We start from the raw sequence: 18,107 nt of genomic DNA on the forward strand, positions 1-18,107 counted from the left end.
TCGTGGCTTCTGCCGCTTTTTTCTGTGCATCTCTGGAGACAGATGCACATGGTATCTCCATAGCAACTTTCAGTGATAAAAACAAAGGCTCTACTTCTCAGATGTAGAGTGTTCTGATGAAAAAGCAAGAAAACGGTGAAACTTCCTGAGGGGCGATGATAATCATGATGCCAGAGAAAACATGCTTTTGAAGAGCTTGGTGTTTAATAAACAGGGTTTAATAAATAGACCCAGGATTAGTTAACTCTTGGCTCTGCATGGCTTCATGCAAATTACTTAACCTCTCTGAGCCCCAACTTTATGATCTCCTACCTGGAAATAAGCATAGTATTTACAGAGTAATCAGGAGGACAGGACTGGTTAATATACCTAAAGAGCTTCTTTAGCACAGAACCTGGCCCATTGTACTTCCGTTTACAGAGTGGCTTCTAAAAACTATATAACCACAATAATGCACAGCATTTTAACATTTTCAAAATGAGACTGTGTATTGTTTCCTGGGGTTCTTTGCTAAGGTTGAGAAATGGGCAGAAACCAACACTATTTCCATTCTGTGGGCTGGGGCATGGGTTCAACAAAAATCTCATTGTGTGTTCTCTCAACAGCCTTAAGCGCTCTACTCCTGCCATTATTATTATTATGGGGCTTGTTTGCTAAGTGGATGTGTTTGGGAGTTAGGAATACTCTTGAGTGAAGAGAACAGCACTCTGGATTTTCTCTTAATAATAGACCCACGTTCTAGTTTGTAGAAAGCCCTGTCTGTTCAGTCACTCATTTCTTGTTTTCTGAGTTAAAAGAGAGAGAGAAAGACAAATGACTGTTATTGATTAAAAATATAGAGCTAAAGAGCGAGGTGAATCCATCTCCTCCCGGTGACACCTTATTAGGCAGCTCCTCCGCTACTCCTCCCCTCTTCGGCGAAGTGGTATCTAGCCAAATGGCATTTCTTCTACCATCCCCAGATAACCATTTTAATTAAATTCACAAAAGCCATCCAACAGCATGAGGTTCTGATTTCCCTTCACTCAGAGCACCAACTAGAAAAAAAAAAAAATCCCATCAGAGAAAAGACTGGCAAAAAATGCCTCCCCCTCCAAGTTGGGGTTGGTAACCAGACGAGAGAGTGGTGAGCAAACGGTTACCTTCGGTGCTGTGATGAAGTGCTCCCATCTCTGTCCCATGGACTTGTCCTTATTGATTTTTTTTATTGTGCTCTTGCTTCCACCTGGGTCCCTGAGTGAGAAAACAGCTTAATGAGTTTTCCGTTTCTAGAGCCTCAGTTTATTACAAGTACTTTTAAGAAAAGCAATAAATCGGTGATGGATGGTGGCACTTCTCTGCTGTGATTTTCCCCACTCCTGTACTCTGGAAACAGTGGGAGGGGCAGTTCTCCATGGCCGGGGTCTTGTGAGTGGGGATCGAGGTTAGGAGAGACCGCAGCCTGAGGGGTAGGGCCTGAGGGAGGTGCAGCGTATTTGTCCACATTCTGCATCTATCTGCATCTTGGACTCGGGTCCTCTAGCAGACTCCAGAGCAGGTCTGTGGTTCCTCTTGGGGGTGAATCGAAAAGCATGTTTGTTTCTGAATCTCTGCCTACTCTAGTGCCTAAGGGTCTCACATCAGGGACAATTCTGAGTGACACAGAGAGAATTTCTGGGTGTGTTTGCTGCGGGGAGGGGTGCTAGGGGAAGCTTGTGGGATGAGTTGCACAATGAAAATCACAGGTTTGGAGTTTACTGAGTGAAAGTTCTATACAATCCTACATGCAAGACGCTTCTGTGCATTCTCGCTGAATCACCTCAATACCACCTTGTTATGCAGATATTTATCATCTCATTTTACAGATGAGAAAACAAACTTGGGGTCTTCAGTCACTTGCCCAGATGCGTATTTACAATGGATCTAATGACCATCCCTTGCGTGGGCCCCTCCAGGGCCCTGTACCTAATTTTTGTATTTTAACTTTGTATTCTTTTTCTTAAAGTGCCCCTCTCCCCAACTGAATAAACTTCAGGTCCCACGAAACCTGGATCTTCCCTCGTGGGTTGTAACTTTCTGAGTAGGAGACCGAAGCCCCAGTAGGTCTGGAAAGTGGCCTACCTAGAACCCTTTATCTGAAACCCATGGGACCAGATGTGCTGCCAAATTCAGAACGTTGGCATTTTGCAACGGAAATACGCTGTATGTATACAACATATTGGGGGCAGGAGGAGAATGGGACGAGAGAGGATGAGATGGCTAGATGGCATCACCGACTCGATGGACATGAGTTTGAGTAAACTCTGGGTGTTGGTGATGGACAGGGAGGCCTGGTGTGCTGCGATTCATGGGGTCGCAAAGAGTCGGACACGACTGAGTGTCTGAACTGAACTGAATACTACATACTAACATAATCTTGCCAGTGGGCTTTGAGGCACCATTTTTTAATTCAACATGTCAATATTTCTGCAGCAGTATATATGAATATTTACACTAGGTGGGATAATGACTACAAATAGCTTCAAGTTTTGCCACCAGATCAGTTTGGTTCATGTCAGACTTTGCTGCCAAACTGAGTTATGGGAAAAAAACGAGTTTTCAGAGCCTTTTGGATTTTGGACTTGTGGCTACAGGGTGGTGGAGCCCTGCTGTCAAGCAAGCTGGAAGACTCAGTAACGACCTCTACCTTTGTAACAACTGATTGACTGATCTCTTGATCTCTCCATTCATCCATCCATGCGTTTATCTGCTTTTTCCCTGCAGAAAGGATTTTTAGATGCCTGGGAGCCTTTAAATCGGTTGGCTGGCTGTCACTCAGCATAGAGGAGGGGCTAGAAGGAACGAGACAGCCAGACCAGTTTGACTGTGGGGAGGCACCAACAGGAATCGAGGCTCCTCAGGGGCTGCTGGTCAGGGGAGGTGCTCAGATAGGAGCCAGAGGTGAACCTTACTTACTGACTGGTTTCTGTGGCATGGGGGTCTGAGTAGCAGAATCAAAGGCTTTTACCAGCCCTAGTGGAGAGGGGGATGTGTGTGCTCTTTGTTGGCAGAGCCTTGCTGGGCATCTCCTAGCTCACAGCCTCAACGCCTGAGAAATGCACACAGGGTCAAAGTCGGGCTGCGGAGGGCGGGGTGAGAATGTGCCTTCAAGCTTTTTGTAAGACTTTATGTTTGATTACACAATAAAAAGCCCTCTGAATAATTAACAGTGAAGCTCATTTAACATTGATTCTGCCTGCCTCTCCCCCGAGTAATCAAATTAGGGAATATTCAAAATCTAGCCAGAGAAAGGAGCGATACTTCAGTCCTATAAACAATATTTAAACTAGCGGCGCTTTTGAAGTCTGATTTAAGGCTCACCAACTGGAAACTTTAGCGTTTCTGCTTTGGAGCGTTTTCTTTCAAGACCACAGGGCTTTTCTCGCCTTTTCCCTTTGCTAACTCAGCCCCTGCTGTGCCTCCAGCCTTCTTCTTGAAGTTCAAAAGCAGCCCCTCTTTCCCCTTTAAAATTAAATCTGGTCTCGGCCAAGCTTTCAAAATCTTAAATATTCAGACCCAATTGGAAAGATGGAGGTTTATCGTTCACGCAGACTTCCAAGACAACCCGAAATCTATTGCAACTTCAGGCAGCAGGTTAAATGAGCTAAAAATGCAGCAGGCTTCCCAGGGATCTTAAAAAGCCCTGAGCATTGCTCTTGCAAAGCCATTGATAAAGAAAGGGCCTGGTTAGACAGGATTGGTCTCTCTGATGTTTCATTTTCAGTAGCAAATAAACCAAACAGGAGGATCAATAGGGAGAGAAAAGGCAATAACCTGAGCATTGTTGTCCACAGTGGGCTGACTGCACACACCTCAAGCAAGGAGGGCAGGCAGGCTGGTGTTCCTTCCCAAGGCCTGGAGGCAGAGTCAGAGCCCTTCACCCACTGGGGTCTCAGGTTTTCCTGGCTCTCTGAAGTCGGGTATAGCTCTGTGACTTGCTTTGTTAAAAAAAAAAAAAAACATGAGTGCAAGTGACCGGTAGCTTGCAGGGAGGATGGTTTAAGGGCCAGTGCTCAAGTCAGACTCCCTTTTCTGCTGTGCTGATGGGGAAGCTTACGCTGAGATGGAATTCCTATCATCCTGGGCCCCCAGGCGACTGAGGTGAGCAGACTCCCGTGTGGATTACATGTACAGGGTGAGCGAGATGTGAGCTTGGGCTGTGCTAAGTGGCTGAAACTGGGGGGTTGATCGTCCGGCAGCTTAATTTACCCGACCTAATTTATAGCTCTGATTTATTGTCTGTGTGATCTCAGGCCAGTCTCTTTGAGCATCAGAACCAGGAAAAGGGGTATATCTGGGTAGTTAACTGTGGGTTTAAGAATCTGGTGGACCAGCTGTCTGAGTCTCTGCCTGCCCTGCTGCTTCTGAGATGTGCAATTTTTAAAATAATATTGACCCTCTCTGAGCCTCAGTGTCCTCAACTGTCAAATGGGGAAATAGTAGCTGAGTCAGAGGATGATTAGAGTGAAGATGCAAAGAAATGGGCTTGTTAGGAGCTTGGCAGGATGCCTTGTATGGAGAACTGAATACAGCTGAACTATGAACGACATGCGCTTTTTTTGACAGACATCTCAGTGTGGTATGGAGGAGGTGCTGGTGGTGGGTAGGAGGCACTCAGGCACATCCGTGGGGGAGAAGCCGCTGCGATCTTCAGACCACAGTCTCTCCCTGCTAAAGCTTTCCGGGGGATTCTATCGGCTAGACATCAAGGGAAGGGGTTGTTGAGCACTGTTACGTCCCTTCTAACTCTGGCTGCCACTTAAAGACATCTAACCACAGTGCAATCTGGGTCATTTTCTCAAATGCATCACTTGCTCTTTCTGAATCCGCATTTGCTTCTGAGGGTAGAGGGTCTGCTGGCGGGTTTAGGACATGTTCACAAGTCCACAACTGGAGATGGAGGACGGAGGTACCTGCTGACTTTGCAGCAGAGAGAGGCCGGAAATCAGAGCTCCCGTGTTCTCCCTGGCCAGGGTGCCTGCCCCACTTCTGGAGTAATAGGCTCTGTGGCTGCCCAGCCATGTTCTCCCACTCCTGCAGAGATGTCTGCTTGAGTACAGGAGTGGGAGGATCAGTGCAGGGGAAATCAGAAACTTCACTCAGACGTCACCTTCTGTGTGAGTCTTCCCCTGACGACTCAACTTAAAAGTCACCCCACTACCCTGTCACAATCACATCACCCTGTCAATTTCTTCATGACACCCACTGCTATCTCAAAGTATCTTGATTATTATGTGTTTATTATCTGCTGCTCCCCACCACCTCCCTTGGAATAGAAGCTCCAGAGGGCAGGGACAATGTCTGTTTTTCCCACGGGTGTATCCCCAAGAGTGCCTGAAAAAAGTAGGTTTGAGGAAAATGAGGTTTTCCAGGGTAGGGGTGGTGGGGACGCATGATAAGGGAAAAACAACTTAGTTTAATAATTACTATTATGTGTCTTGTTCAGAACAATGCTGCATTTTTTTTTTTTAAGCGACAATCTGGCAAACACTTAAGATCTTGAGAGAATTGGTTGAATATGTTGATAAACCCCAAAGGTATTAAAAGAAGTTTTGACATGGAGAGATAATCCCCATGTATTAAGGTAAACAACAAAAATTTATTTGCAGAACAATAAATGTAGACTAGCTTTCTTTTTTCTAAAGGAAAGTATATATTTACATGTCATATGATCTTAGTAAGTTATGGTCCCTTTTTATATCCTGGCAAATAATACTTCATAATGAGTTATCCTTTTTTTTTTTGATACCGGATTATTTCCTAAATTAATTGAAGATTTTGGGGCTTTAGCTAGAAACAGAGGAAACAATCATTTAGTGGTTAAGTGCAGATGCCTTGCACCTGGGCTTTGTTGTTGTTCTTTAGTCACTCAGTCGTGTCCAGCTCTTTGCGACCCCATGGACAGCAGCACACCAGGCTTCCCTGTCCTTCACCACCCCCTGGAGCTTGCTCAGACGCATGTCCATTGAGTCAGTGATGCCATCTAACCATCTTGTCCTCTGTTGTCCCCTTCTCCTCCTCCTTCAATCTTTCCAAGCATCAGGGTCTTTCCTAATAAGTCAGCTCTTCACATCAGGTGGCCTAAGTATTGGAGCTTCAGCATCAGTCTTTCTAATGTATATTCAGGATTGATTTCCTTTAGGATGGACTGGTTGGATCTCCTTACAATCCAAGGGACTCTTAAGACTCTTCTCCAACACCACAGTTCAAAAGCATCAATTCTTTGGCACTCAGCTTTCTTTCTTGTCCAACTCAGACATCCATACATGACTACTGGGAAAACTATAGCTTTGACTAGATGGACCTTTGCAGTAGGCAAAGTCAAGTCTCTGCTTTTTAATATGCTGTCTAGGTTTGTTACAGCTTTTCTTCTAAGGAGCAAGTGTCTTTTAATTTCATGGCTTCAGTCACCATCTGTAGTGATTTTGGAGCCCAAGAAAACAAAGTCTGTGACAGTTTTCATTGTTTCCCCACCTATTTGCCATGAAGTGACGGGACCAGATGCCATGATCTTAATTTTCTGAATGTTGAGTTTTAAGCCAGCTTTTTCACTCTCTTCTTTCACCTCTATCAAGAGGCTCTTTATTTCCTCTTCACTTTCTGGGCTACCTGGGTTCAAATCCTGACTTTTACTAGCTGTGTAACATACAGCAAGTTACTTAAATTCTCTTTGCTTCAGTTTCCTTATTTTTAAGTCAGAATGAAGCTCAAATGAGATCACATCTCCTGACCAGTGCCTGACATAGAAACCACTCACATGACAGCTAGTTTCCTTATAACACAGTGGCTAGATTTAGGTACCTCTGTCATATTTGAAATGTTTTATATGTAGAAAGGCATCTATCTTTTTCTAAAGGAGGCAGTGGGTTCTTTGGGCCTAGAAGCCCAGCCCTTGAGTGTCTGGACTCTCTTAATGAAAGTCAAAATTATTTGGAGTCTCCAGTTGAGAGTGGGTCTAGGGCTTCCCTGGTGGTCCGTGGTTAAGAATCCGCCTTACAAGGCAAGGAACATGGGTTCGATCCCTGGTCTGGGAAGATCCCACATGCCATGAAGCAGCTAAGCCCATGAGCCACAACTACTGAGCCCGTGCTCTAGAGCCCTTGAGCCGCAACTCTGTAGCCTGTGTGCCTAGAGCCTGTATTCTACAGCAAGAGAAGCCACTGCAATGAGCAGCCCATGCACTGCAATGAAGAGTAGCCTCTGTTCACCACAACTAGAGAAAGCCTGCATGCAGCAACGAAGAACTAAAGCCAAAAATGAAATAAGTAAATAAATCTTAAAAAAAAAAAAAAAAGAGTGGGTCCAGGAATTCCTTGGTGGCCTACTGGTCAGGATTCCAGGTTTTCACTGCTATAGCTGCATAATGCAGTCAAAAAAGGAAAAAGAAAAAAAAAGAGTGGGTCTAGTGGTGTCTCTGGACAGCTGAGGCAATAAGACACACCTGACTGTGTGCCCACGTAGCTCCAGGGCAGAGCACTTGCTCTTTCCCACTGAGTGGGGCTAAGAAGAGGTGTCACTAAGGCTTGAAGTGCTTGCTTACACCGGGTCTTGTCTGCTGCTCTGTAAAGGGCCACTCGTTTCTAGTCAGTCCTTGGAAAGTGAGTCTCTAATAAGAATAAAACCGATATGAGTTCACAACCCTTTATTCAATTCCAAAATCCAAAGGGTCTTGAAAACAAACAAAACAAAAACTTATAATTTACTTGGCAGCAAAACATGATCTGAACTGATGGAAGACTATTGATGACCTTTGTTTACCTTGAGTATCCATTTAGTGTAAACATTCATTTTTTTTCTGCAGAAATATGTTTGACAATAGGGTGCTGTCCTAGTTCCCTCTGGGAGTAAAATGCTCTATTGTCTCATATTTCCATTCTAAAATGCCGAAAAAGAAAAAAACAGCCACAGTTTTGAAACGCGGCTGGCCCCAAAGGTTTGAATAAAAATCTGTGGCCCTTCATGTATAAAACAAGTCTTACTTTGCCTAAACAGAAGCTTCCATCTCTCAGAGGAGAGTAATTGGCACATTCATGATTGAAGGCTTTTTTTCTGCTCTCTTTGGACCTGATCATCTTGTCAATTGAAATAAACTCCTGTTAGAAGTAGAATTAATGAGGATACTAGAAAATGATAATGTGTTTCTATTGCCACACGATGAAATCGGGAAGATCTTTTTGTTTTTTTCCTTTCTAAATAAAGTGGAGACTCAGACACAACTCAGAAGGACATCCTAAAATCTGTCATCTCTCCACTTTCCCGACCAGCCACCCATCTACCCAAATATGGGATCTTCCTGAGATGAACAAAGATCATGTTTGTAGCATGCCTGCTGCCAGTTAGTAAAATTTTGCTGCCTGTAGAAAGCCCACTTTGAGGTACTTTGCAATGGGCTCCTGAGCTATGTTTTGGGCCCATTTTTACAGGTGAGGGATCTGAGGCTCAGAGGTGAGGAGCTTGTGCAGGTCACTGGGCCAGGTGGCAGAACCATGATCAGACATGAGATCACCCCACTTTCTTTCTATAAAATCCACAAGGGGGTAGGGACTAGACCTACAGCCATCATTACGTCTAATAGAAATGAAACCTCTAGGAACCTACAGGTCCCAGAGGATGGATGTTTCCTTTTGGAAAATGCATGGTGGGTGTCAGGACTCAGGGTTTATGTTTCAAGCACTTCAGTAGCAGGAGATGCTTGCTGCTTGATAGTGGAAACTCAGAAAATCTCAGTCAGGAGAACTGAAGACTTGGTATTTTTCTCGTGGGGTCATTCCCTGGATTGCCCATCTTCGCAACCAGATTTGGGTTGAACTCATGTAGCTTCTCCACCCCTCCCTCTCCATCTCTTTGTATGTTTTTCCATTCACTCAGTGAACATAGCTCTCAGCCATTGGTAAAATTCTGCTCAGAGGTGTATTTCCTTCCTTGCCCTAAGTCTCAATGGTATTGACAGTCACATCCCTAACTGCTCTTTAAAATCAGGATTTTGATCTTGAATAGCTATCATTTAATGAGCACTCACTGTGTCCTCAGACATCATGCTGAATGTTCTACATACTTTATCTTGCTTAATCCTTACAAGAACTCTTCTGGTTCTGTTCTTGCAGACAACTCGACTCTCCTTCAAGAAACTACACCTTACATGCCTGCCTGTTCCTCGCTCTGCCTTGTATGTGCCACGCAGTTCCTGTGACAGTGGCCCCAAGGCTGCTGAGGAGGCCTGCTCTCTGGTGGAGACGCATCTAACACTTTTCATGGCTTAGATAACAGGTGCTGGAGCTTCTGCCTGAGCAAAGTCAGCTGCTCCTGGGACCTGAACACAGAATATTCCCTTGGGTCCAAGTGGAGAAACAGTTTTCAATATATACTAAAAAAAAAAGAGAGAGAAAAAACACCACCTTAAGAGAAAGGGGAAAAACATGGAGAATGGGAAGAGGAGATGGGAAGGGGACAGGAGGGAAACAGGAAGAGGGTCAGATGATGAACAGTGTGGGGAGACAGGATCCAGGAAGAGGGCTGGAGAGAACCTAGCTGTGCTGAGTTGGGCTGGGATGGCTGGCCAGCCAGTTTTTGTGGTGTGAATACTCTCGCCCTGGCTGACAGACTTTGAGCTTCTCATGTGATGTTACTGCATGTGGAATTGGGGAAGAGATGCTGGGAGGGCGTGCACACGAGGGTTCTCACTGCTACAGTTTCGACCCAGTAGGATAGAACTCCTATAAGCAACCTACCACCCCCCAAAAAAACCAGGAGAACGATTGGGGAACCCACAGGAGCTTCTGCCCCACCAATCACCCAGGTAGAAGGGTTGAGACCTACTTGGGATTCCAGCAGGTGATCACAGGCTTCATGGTATGGTGGCTGTGGTCGATAGTTAGGGCCTCCAGGAGCCAGTGGAGGACGCAGAGCTGGCGGAAGATGGGCTCGCTGCAAAGACAGAGGGCAGGAGCCCAGGGGGATCCTGTTAGAGCAACATTCTTCACAATGGTGGCGACAGAGACAGGACTTGTGCTGGCTCCTGGCTGGAGAGCTGTCGCCAAGCTCTGGGTGTGTGGCACTGTCTCTCGTGCACAGCAGTAAAGCTTTGCAATGGGCTCCTGAGCTATGTTTTGGGCCTGCTTTTACAGTGAGGGATCTGAGGCTCAGAGGTGAGGAGCTTGTGCAGGTCACTGGGCCAGGTGGCAGAACCATGATCAGATATGAGATGACCCCACGCCAGTTGCTGGCAGTCGGCATGCATAGCAGGCAGGAACAAAGGAGGGGCCCGAAAGGCAGAGGTCTTGACTCAGGCAAACAAGAGGATTGAACAAAATGGACATCCAACTATTCATCCGATAAAAATACAATAAATATCCTAGCATTGTCTAAGACGTCTGGAAACACAGGGAAATTAGTGTATTTATCGTATGTCTTCCCTTCCCCCTACTCCAATTAACAACTGGACTCACTGCTTTAGATTTATAAATCCTTTGCCCCCAGATGTAGCTGGATGTTGAGGAAAACCACACTGAATACATCATTTGAAAGTGTAACTAAGACACTGTTTAAAGATAGGTTTAACCTGTATTTTGTGACTTGCGGGCAATTTGTATTATGATGAGCCAGACACTGAGAAGGACACTTGACACACAGTGTTTGTTGCTGTTCAGCTGCTCAGTTGTGTCCGACTCTTTGCGACCCCATGGACTGCAGCACGCCAGGCTTCCCTGTCCTTCACTATCTCCCAGAGTTTGCTCAGATTCATGACCACTGGGTTGGTGATGATACCTAACCATCTAACACGGTATTTAATTCTCCCTAAACCCTGCTGGGTATAAATCATATATGAATATTAGAGAAGAGGAAACGGAGGCTTAGAGAGGGGCAATCAGTGTGCTCTGGGTCACACAGCTTGCTGCTGACAGAGATGGGATGAATATCCTATTTAACAACACCAACAGTCCTATAAAAGGGCGCTTCTACACCATCCTTTCTGCAGACAAGGGACTTGGGGAAGTAAAGTGAGCCACCCGAGGTCACACTAGGATTGGTGAGGGTTTGAACCTACATCTGTTTAATCTCAGAGACTGTTCTTTTGTGGACCTGAGCTCTGTTTGTGGTGCTGGTTTGGGCCCAGTGCAGTGGCCACCCTGAGCAAGGTTGGCACAGGGTTAACTCACTGCCTGCATTCTTCCTGGAAACGAGGGGGAGTCCTAACTAGCCGCCCCTCCTTGCCTGGTTCCTCCTCTTACACTAATGCGCCAGATGCCTCCATTAGAACCTGTGTAAGTGCTCTTCTCTGAAACTGCTCCTGGCTTGATCGATGCTCCCCAGGGTTCCTGGGCCTCATGCTCAGAGGGGCATGCAGGCATCCACCCTCTAGCTTCCAGGAAGGCCTGGCTCCCAAGATGGAACCTGAGCCCTGGGGCTCAAGTGTAGAGCTGGCCCAGGGGTATCCCAGAGAGTCCCTCAGCTTGCAGGGGAGCTACTTCCAGGCACTCCACTCACAGCCCCCATGTTCTGGGGTAGACGTGTCCACCAGGTATTAGGAAAACTGGAGTCAGCAACTCTCTCTCTCTCTCTTTTTCTGCTAAGCCCCTTCCTTCCTTTGTTTCTCTTCTGCTTTAAAGAAACTACAAGTCCACGGTCCTCCTCCCCTTCCTCTTCCTCCCTATATCATCTTGATCCACACAGGGTAAGTGCATGTTGGCAGCTCTGAGTGCCAACAGTAGCAGTGGCTGTGCCATGTGCCTGACCCTCTGTAGATATCCCCTTTTTGTTGCATCACAGGGGGACAAGGGGCAGGTGAGCCTTGGATTCATTTCTGCAAGGGACAGGAACAGGCACAAGCCTGGCCCTTTCCTACCTTTGCTGAAAATCTTCAGACTCCCTAAACCATCTAAATGAATGATGTCCCCCTCCACTCACAAGCTGAAATCCTAATCCCTAGCATCTTGGACTGTGACTGTACCTTTAAAGAGGCGATGAAGTTAAAATCAGGCTGTTAAGGTGGGTCCTAATCCAATCTGCCTGGTGTCCTTATAAGAAGAGGAGGTGTGACACACAAATACTAGAGCGCATGCTCATGGAGGAAAGACTGTGTGAGGCCAAGGAGAAAGGACTCAGGAGAAACCAATACGTGGGCACCCTGATCTTGAGCTTCCAGCCTCCAGAACTGGGAAAGCATACATTTCTGTTTGGGAATGTCTGGGCCACCTGGTCTGTGGTGTTTTGCTATGATGGCCCTGGTAAACCAACACCCCTTCACATGGGAGAGACTGTCCCCCTCCTCAGCCCCGAGTCCCCCTGCCCCACTGTGCTGCCATCTGCAGCCTGGTGCAGTTCTGCTCAGAGGCACAAGCTTGCTGTACTCTCTCTGCACTGTGTTGAAACCCTAGCTGTGCCATCTGCTAGCTATGTGGTCTTGGCCAGAGTACTTAATTTTCCTGAGTCTCAGTTTTCTCATCTGTATGATGGTGGTAATCATTCCAGTGAAGGTGAGGTGAGGCGTTCAGCACTGTTCTGTGCTCCTGATACACACTCCCTTTCCTCCTCCTCCTCTGCCTCTCAATGACTGGGTCTCAGGTCAGATGTCACCTCCAGCAGGAAGCCTTCCTTGATTTCTCTAGCCTCCTCTCTCTGAGGAGGTTCTGAAGCCTTCCTACCTTTACAATGTGTCCCTTTGTCCATACACATTGTGTCCCTGCTGTCTCGTAACTGCCTGTTACCTGTCTCCCCAGCCCACAAGCCAGGGAGCTTCAGCGTATTGTCTACCACAGGCAATTCTGTGCCAGGCACAGAGTAGGCTCAGTACATTTCTGGTTACTAAATGGGATATGGTGGGAATAAACTGGTTTGGATCTTTCATTTTCTGGAGCTGAAAATCTGGGCACAGTTCTTCTGTGTACAACCACAGAGGTAACAAAGGAGAGTGGCGACAACAGCAAAATGACAATAATAGTAAACTCGCCCCAGAGAGCACTTACTCTGTGCCAGCCACTGTTTTAACTGCTCTACATCCTTAGTTAAAGTCATTCTTGTAACAACACTTTGAGGAAGGCACTATCAGTATCCCCATTTTTCAGATGAAGAAACTGAGGTCCTGGAAATTACCCAAGGTCAAAAAGGCAGCAAATGGCAAAGCTGGAACCTGAGCCCAGATAGCTTGGTTACTGAATCTGTGTTCTAACCATCAACACAAAGTTGATGTCTCTTGTTACAGGACAGAGCCTTCCTTCCCTTTTCAGCAGAACAGGGTTTCATCCAATGGGTCTGCACCTTTTTTTTCATTTATAAAAAGTGCCTTAAAAAATGTGTGCACAAATGTTTACAGCAGTTTTGTTCATAATTGCTCAAAATTGGAAGTAACCTTTAGAGACGTATGGATAAATAAACTGTGGTACATCCAGACAATGGACTGTTATTCAGTGTTAAAAAGAAATGGGCTATTAAGCCATGAAAAGCCAAGGAGAAATCTCAAAAGCGTATCACTAAGTGAAAGAAGTCAATCTGAAAAGGCTACATACTGCATGGTTCCAACAATATGACGTTCTGGAAAGCACAAAACTATGGACAAAGTAAAAGGATCAGTGGTTGCCAGGGGCTGGGGATGGGGGGACGGAAGAATAGGCAGAGTAAACAGAGGATTTTTAGGGCAGTGAAAATACTCTGAATAATACACGAATGGATGGATACATGCTGTTATACAATTGTCTAAACCCATAGAATGTATACCACCAAGAGCAAAGCCTAATGTAAACCAGGGCTGTGGGTGATTGTGAGGTGTCACTGTCAGTTCATCGATTCTATCACAAAGCCCACTCTGGTGGGGGATGGACGCACTGGAGAGGCTGGGCAGAGGGAGGAGGTAAGTGGGAAATCTCTACACTTTCCACCCAATTTTACTCTAAACCTGAAACTGCTCTAAAAAAAAATAAGGTCTTACTGAAAAAATAAAGTGTCTCAAACCCAGAGATCTCTCATCTCACACGCAGCAAAACAGAGAGGCAGAAAGAAAGGGTCCCCAGAAACATGCTTGATAGAAATTGTTCCTTTTTCATAGTGATTATCTGTCAGGTCAAAGCACAATATCTTGACTGTTCTTAAATTAAAAGAGAAAGCATTTCTTTTCTTAAATGTGGGGCATAATAGATGGAAACGCTAACCAGGGTGCACAAATCCTGCTTCTAAAATCCTAGCAGTCAGAACTCTGGGAGAGCTCCCAGGGGTCCGTGTACCTGAATAAGCAGCCCACTCTGTTGAAACGGCCACACCAACCAGAATACAAGTGGGCATCTACATCCCTGAGAAGAAAACAACGTTTTGTCCTTTTACTAAGAGAAATCAGAAAATGCATATAAGGCGCCCCATGCTGACTGTTGAGGGCAAACCAGGATAGTGGCTGTAGGCACAGTTGCTTAGGAAGGGTTGTAAGGACAGTCCAGTCAGCTCTGAGAGGAAAGGACAGGCTGTCCTCTTTCCTGCAGACAGCACCTCACCTCCCTCGCTCTCTCTCTCTCTTTCTCTCTCTCTCTCTCTCTCTCTCTTTCTCTCTGTCTCTCTCCCTCTCTCTCTCTCTCTCTCTCTCTCTCTCTCTCTCTCTATATATATATATATATATATATATATATATATATATATATATATATATATATATATTTTAAGTATCCAGTCTTCCTTGGCATCATTGAACTGATCCCCATAAAGTCATTCGAGAATTTTCAGCTGGTTCTAGGATCACTCCTATTGGGACTGAACTCCACCTTGGCTGGTGTGAAGACTCGGAATTTGAGAACTGACCCGGCAGGCTCTGCCCGGTGCTTTGTGGTAGAATGATGATAAAACTGCCTGGATTCTCCACCCCTCCCCGCATCCATGTACTTAACAGTGTGATCTGGAGTCTCTTGCATCAGGAGGTGGAATCTTCATTTCCCCCATCCCTTGTATCTGGGCGTGCCTGATGTTTTGTTTGGCCAGTCGGACACAGTGGAAAGGTCCTTGGGTCCATTCTGAGCCTAAGCCTTAAGAGGCTTTGAGTGCTCAGGCTCTCGTCCTTGGAGCCCTTCCTGAGAGCCATGGAACAAGTCCAGCTAGCATGCTGCGTGATGACAGTGATGGTCCCTCCTGTCAGCCTAGCCACCAACCAACCAAGAGACCTGGGCGTAAGGTCCTGCCCTGGATGGGCCTGCCGCTAGCTTCCCACACACATGCAAGCCCAGCCTGGACCAGCGGAACTGATCCAGACAAGCAGACCCACCCAGCTGACCTGCAGACTTTGAACAATAAACGGCTGCTCTTTCAAGCTACTCTACTTTGAGATGTTCTGTCATACAGCAACATATTACTGTTACAGTCTTCAAATGCAGCCAGAGCCTCTTAATAGCCAAGGAAGAGAAGAGTCAGCCTTCAGTCTACTGCAGGAGTGTGTGCCTGTGTTTGCAAATAAAACTTTATTGGAACACAGCCACATCATCCATTCACTGTTACTTTCATGCTGCAACTACAAAGTACAGCTGACTCTCTGCATCTCTGGATGCAGAGGGCTGACTATACTACTCCCATTTATATTCATAAAAGACATGAGCATCACAGATTTTGGTATCTGTGGAAGGTCCTGGAACCAATCCCCCACAGATACCTGTCTGCAGGTGCCAGAGAGATCATCTGGTCTGCAAAGCCTGAAATACTTACTGCCTGTCCCTTTTCCCTCTAGGAAAGAGGTTGGTGATCCCTGTTCTAGGCCATAACAAATAACAGCCACTGCTGTGATCGTCACCACTACCATTATCATCCAAAAAACTTGACACAAAGGTCTGATTTTAAAGTCAGGAGAATTTTGTGAGAATGTTGTGAGAATTTTGGCAGGTTCTTCCTTCTCTCTGGGCTTCAGTTTCCCCATCTAGCACTGAAGGAAGATGAGCAAAAACTCCAGTCCCTTCTGCAACTGATGCAAACCTCTATTTGCTCAGATCAAAGGAAATGGGTTTTGGGACCTAGGAATATGTGTTTTTCCAGGCATTTCCTTACCTTGACATTCCCCTCACCCAAGTCCTGATCCCCAAATGGTTCAGATCCAAGTAAAAGCCTAAGAACCACTTGTTTACACCATTTGGGTTCAGAAGGCCTGTCCATGGAGAGACATATGGAAGTGTAAGTGTTTCCAAGGGTCATTATGAGAAACTGCAAAACTTACTTTTGTAAAGAGATGTTTTAAGAACATCCAGTTGAGGCGGCCAGTTGGAACGTCCCTAAACAAATAAGTCTGTGATGAAACTAGTCATAATATCCATCAAAGGGAGACAGGAAAAAAGTGGGGAGTGGGGCTCATGAAAAGTGGAAATACTAGTTAGGGAGAGGAATGTGTCCAAATACATGGTGTTGATGGTGATGACGATGGCGAGGAGGAGGATGGTGATATGGTCAGTGGTGCTGGTGATGATGACGTTGTCAATAGTGTTGGTAATGGCGGCATTATCCACCCACAAAATAAGTGCTCTTATTAATGACTTGACATATTGTCCTGGGATTTCAGTCCATTACTTTACACTTTAAGTACATGAGACCTGGTAGTCCAAATACATCATGAGCTCCTCAGAGGTAAAACCTTGGGATATACCTTCTGTGTAGTGTGTGGTGGTGAGAGATCAGGCTTCTGAAATTAGACACACTTGGCTTAACACCCCAGTGCAGTGACATGCTGAGCTCTGTGACCTTGGGCAGGCTTCTATACCTCTTCAAGCTTCTGTTCTCTCATCTGCAGAGACAGGCTAATAAGATACCTGTACGAAAGCGCTGCTGAGAGGACTGAGTGGAACAGGGCCCACCAGAGCAGTCAGTAGTGTCATTTTTACTGTGCATGCCTTTGGGACCTAACAAATATTTGACAAATGAGCAGAAAGAGAAGTCTAGAATCCACTGCCCCATGCCCATTGCCCTAAAGCTGTGGTTCTTATAGGAGGGGGCTGGGGTACCTGTGTGTGTATGTGATTGTGCCCCCAGGGGATTTGGCAATGCCTGGGGACATTCTAGTTGTCAGAGCTGGGGAGGGGGTTGGCTACTAGCATCTGGTGGGTGGGGGCCATGGATGCTGCCCAGTATCCTACATCCTACAGCGCACAGGACAGTCTTTCTCAAAGAAGAATTGTTTGTCCTTGAATGTCAATAGTGCTGAGGTTGAGCAGTCTTGCCTTAATCTCTGTCCCTGAAATCTCCCAGTTGAAAAGGGCTAACTAGTGAGAAAGGAAAAGCTGGGCTGAGAATTCTCTGGAATAGATAGGAGGGGAATGAGATGTTAAGGTTCTGGAAAGCCTGAGTATTCCTTGGAGGGTTGCTGAGCCCCTGTTACACCATGCAATGATGATTTTGTACCTGGGGTTGGCTCAGAAGGCAGTAGGGGCTTCTCTGGGAAATAACTCCCTGAGTCTTGGGGAAAACGTGCCCCTAGAGGCTCAGGTGAGACATCTGCCAGGCTTGCGTTGCAGATAGATTTTATCAGGCTTTGCAAACTATTTGATATTAGAGTGTCTGGCTTGGTAAGGAATGGAATGACTCGGTCCCAGCTGGATTGCCGTTTAGCTCTAAGGCACCATGTCTGCTTTCTGTTATTTTTATACGCCACACAGCGTTGCTGGCCCCAGGCTCCCTGCCCCTTTCAAGAGGACAAAGGAATAGCTCCCAATGACCGTTAGCTGGTTGAGTCATTTGACCTTGGCTGTGAATGATAAAGCAGTGAAGCAAACAAGCCCGAGGTGGGACTACTTACACGTGGGCCTCGGGCAGCGAGGGCGAAATGATGCAGCTGTGCATGGGGGTGAACGGTCGCAGGATGACTTCAGCCACTGCCTTCTTCGTCGTCTCATCCCCGTATGCGCTGAAGCAGAAGCAGAAGCAGAACGAATGACAAGCAGCAGTTTTAATTGCCCACATCTTTAGCGAGGGGTTATTTGGCAGATATCACTAGGCACCGACTGTGCACCAGCCAGTAATTTCAGCTGGAAAGGTGAAGGTCCCAGAAGCAGCCAGTAATCAGAGCACGTAAGACCCCCTTCTCTCATGGAGCATCTATTCTTGTGAACGAGCAGAGAGAACACATAACATCAGTCAGGCAGCTGTGT

The 18,107-nt window shown here is 46.2% G+C and overlaps 1 protein-coding gene across 1 annotated transcript in view; it reads right to left on the bottom strand.

The window, feature by feature from the left end:
• Nucleotides 1-18,107, bottom strand: part of CCDC60 (coiled-coil domain containing 60) — a 167,662-nt gene that overhangs the window by 22,323 nt on the left and 127,232 nt on the right. Inside the window, exons 4-6 of the mRNA XM_068989616.1 lie at nt 17,756-17,863; nt 9,835-9,942; nt 1,143-1,233 (exon numbers count right to left, since the gene is read on the bottom strand). Of these exons, the coding sequence (XP_068845717.1) occupies nt 1,143-1,233; nt 9,835-9,942; nt 17,756-17,863 (307 nt within the window). The remainder of the gene's footprint in view (nt 1-1,142; nt 1,234-9,834; nt 9,943-17,755; nt 17,864-18,107) is intronic.

The sequence above is a fragment of the Capricornis sumatraensis genome, chromosome 17, assembly GCF_032405125.1.
Source record: "Capricornis sumatraensis isolate serow.1 chromosome 17, serow.2, whole genome shotgun sequence".
Taxonomy (NCBI): domain Eukaryota; kingdom Metazoa; phylum Chordata; class Mammalia; order Artiodactyla; family Bovidae; genus Capricornis; species Capricornis sumatraensis.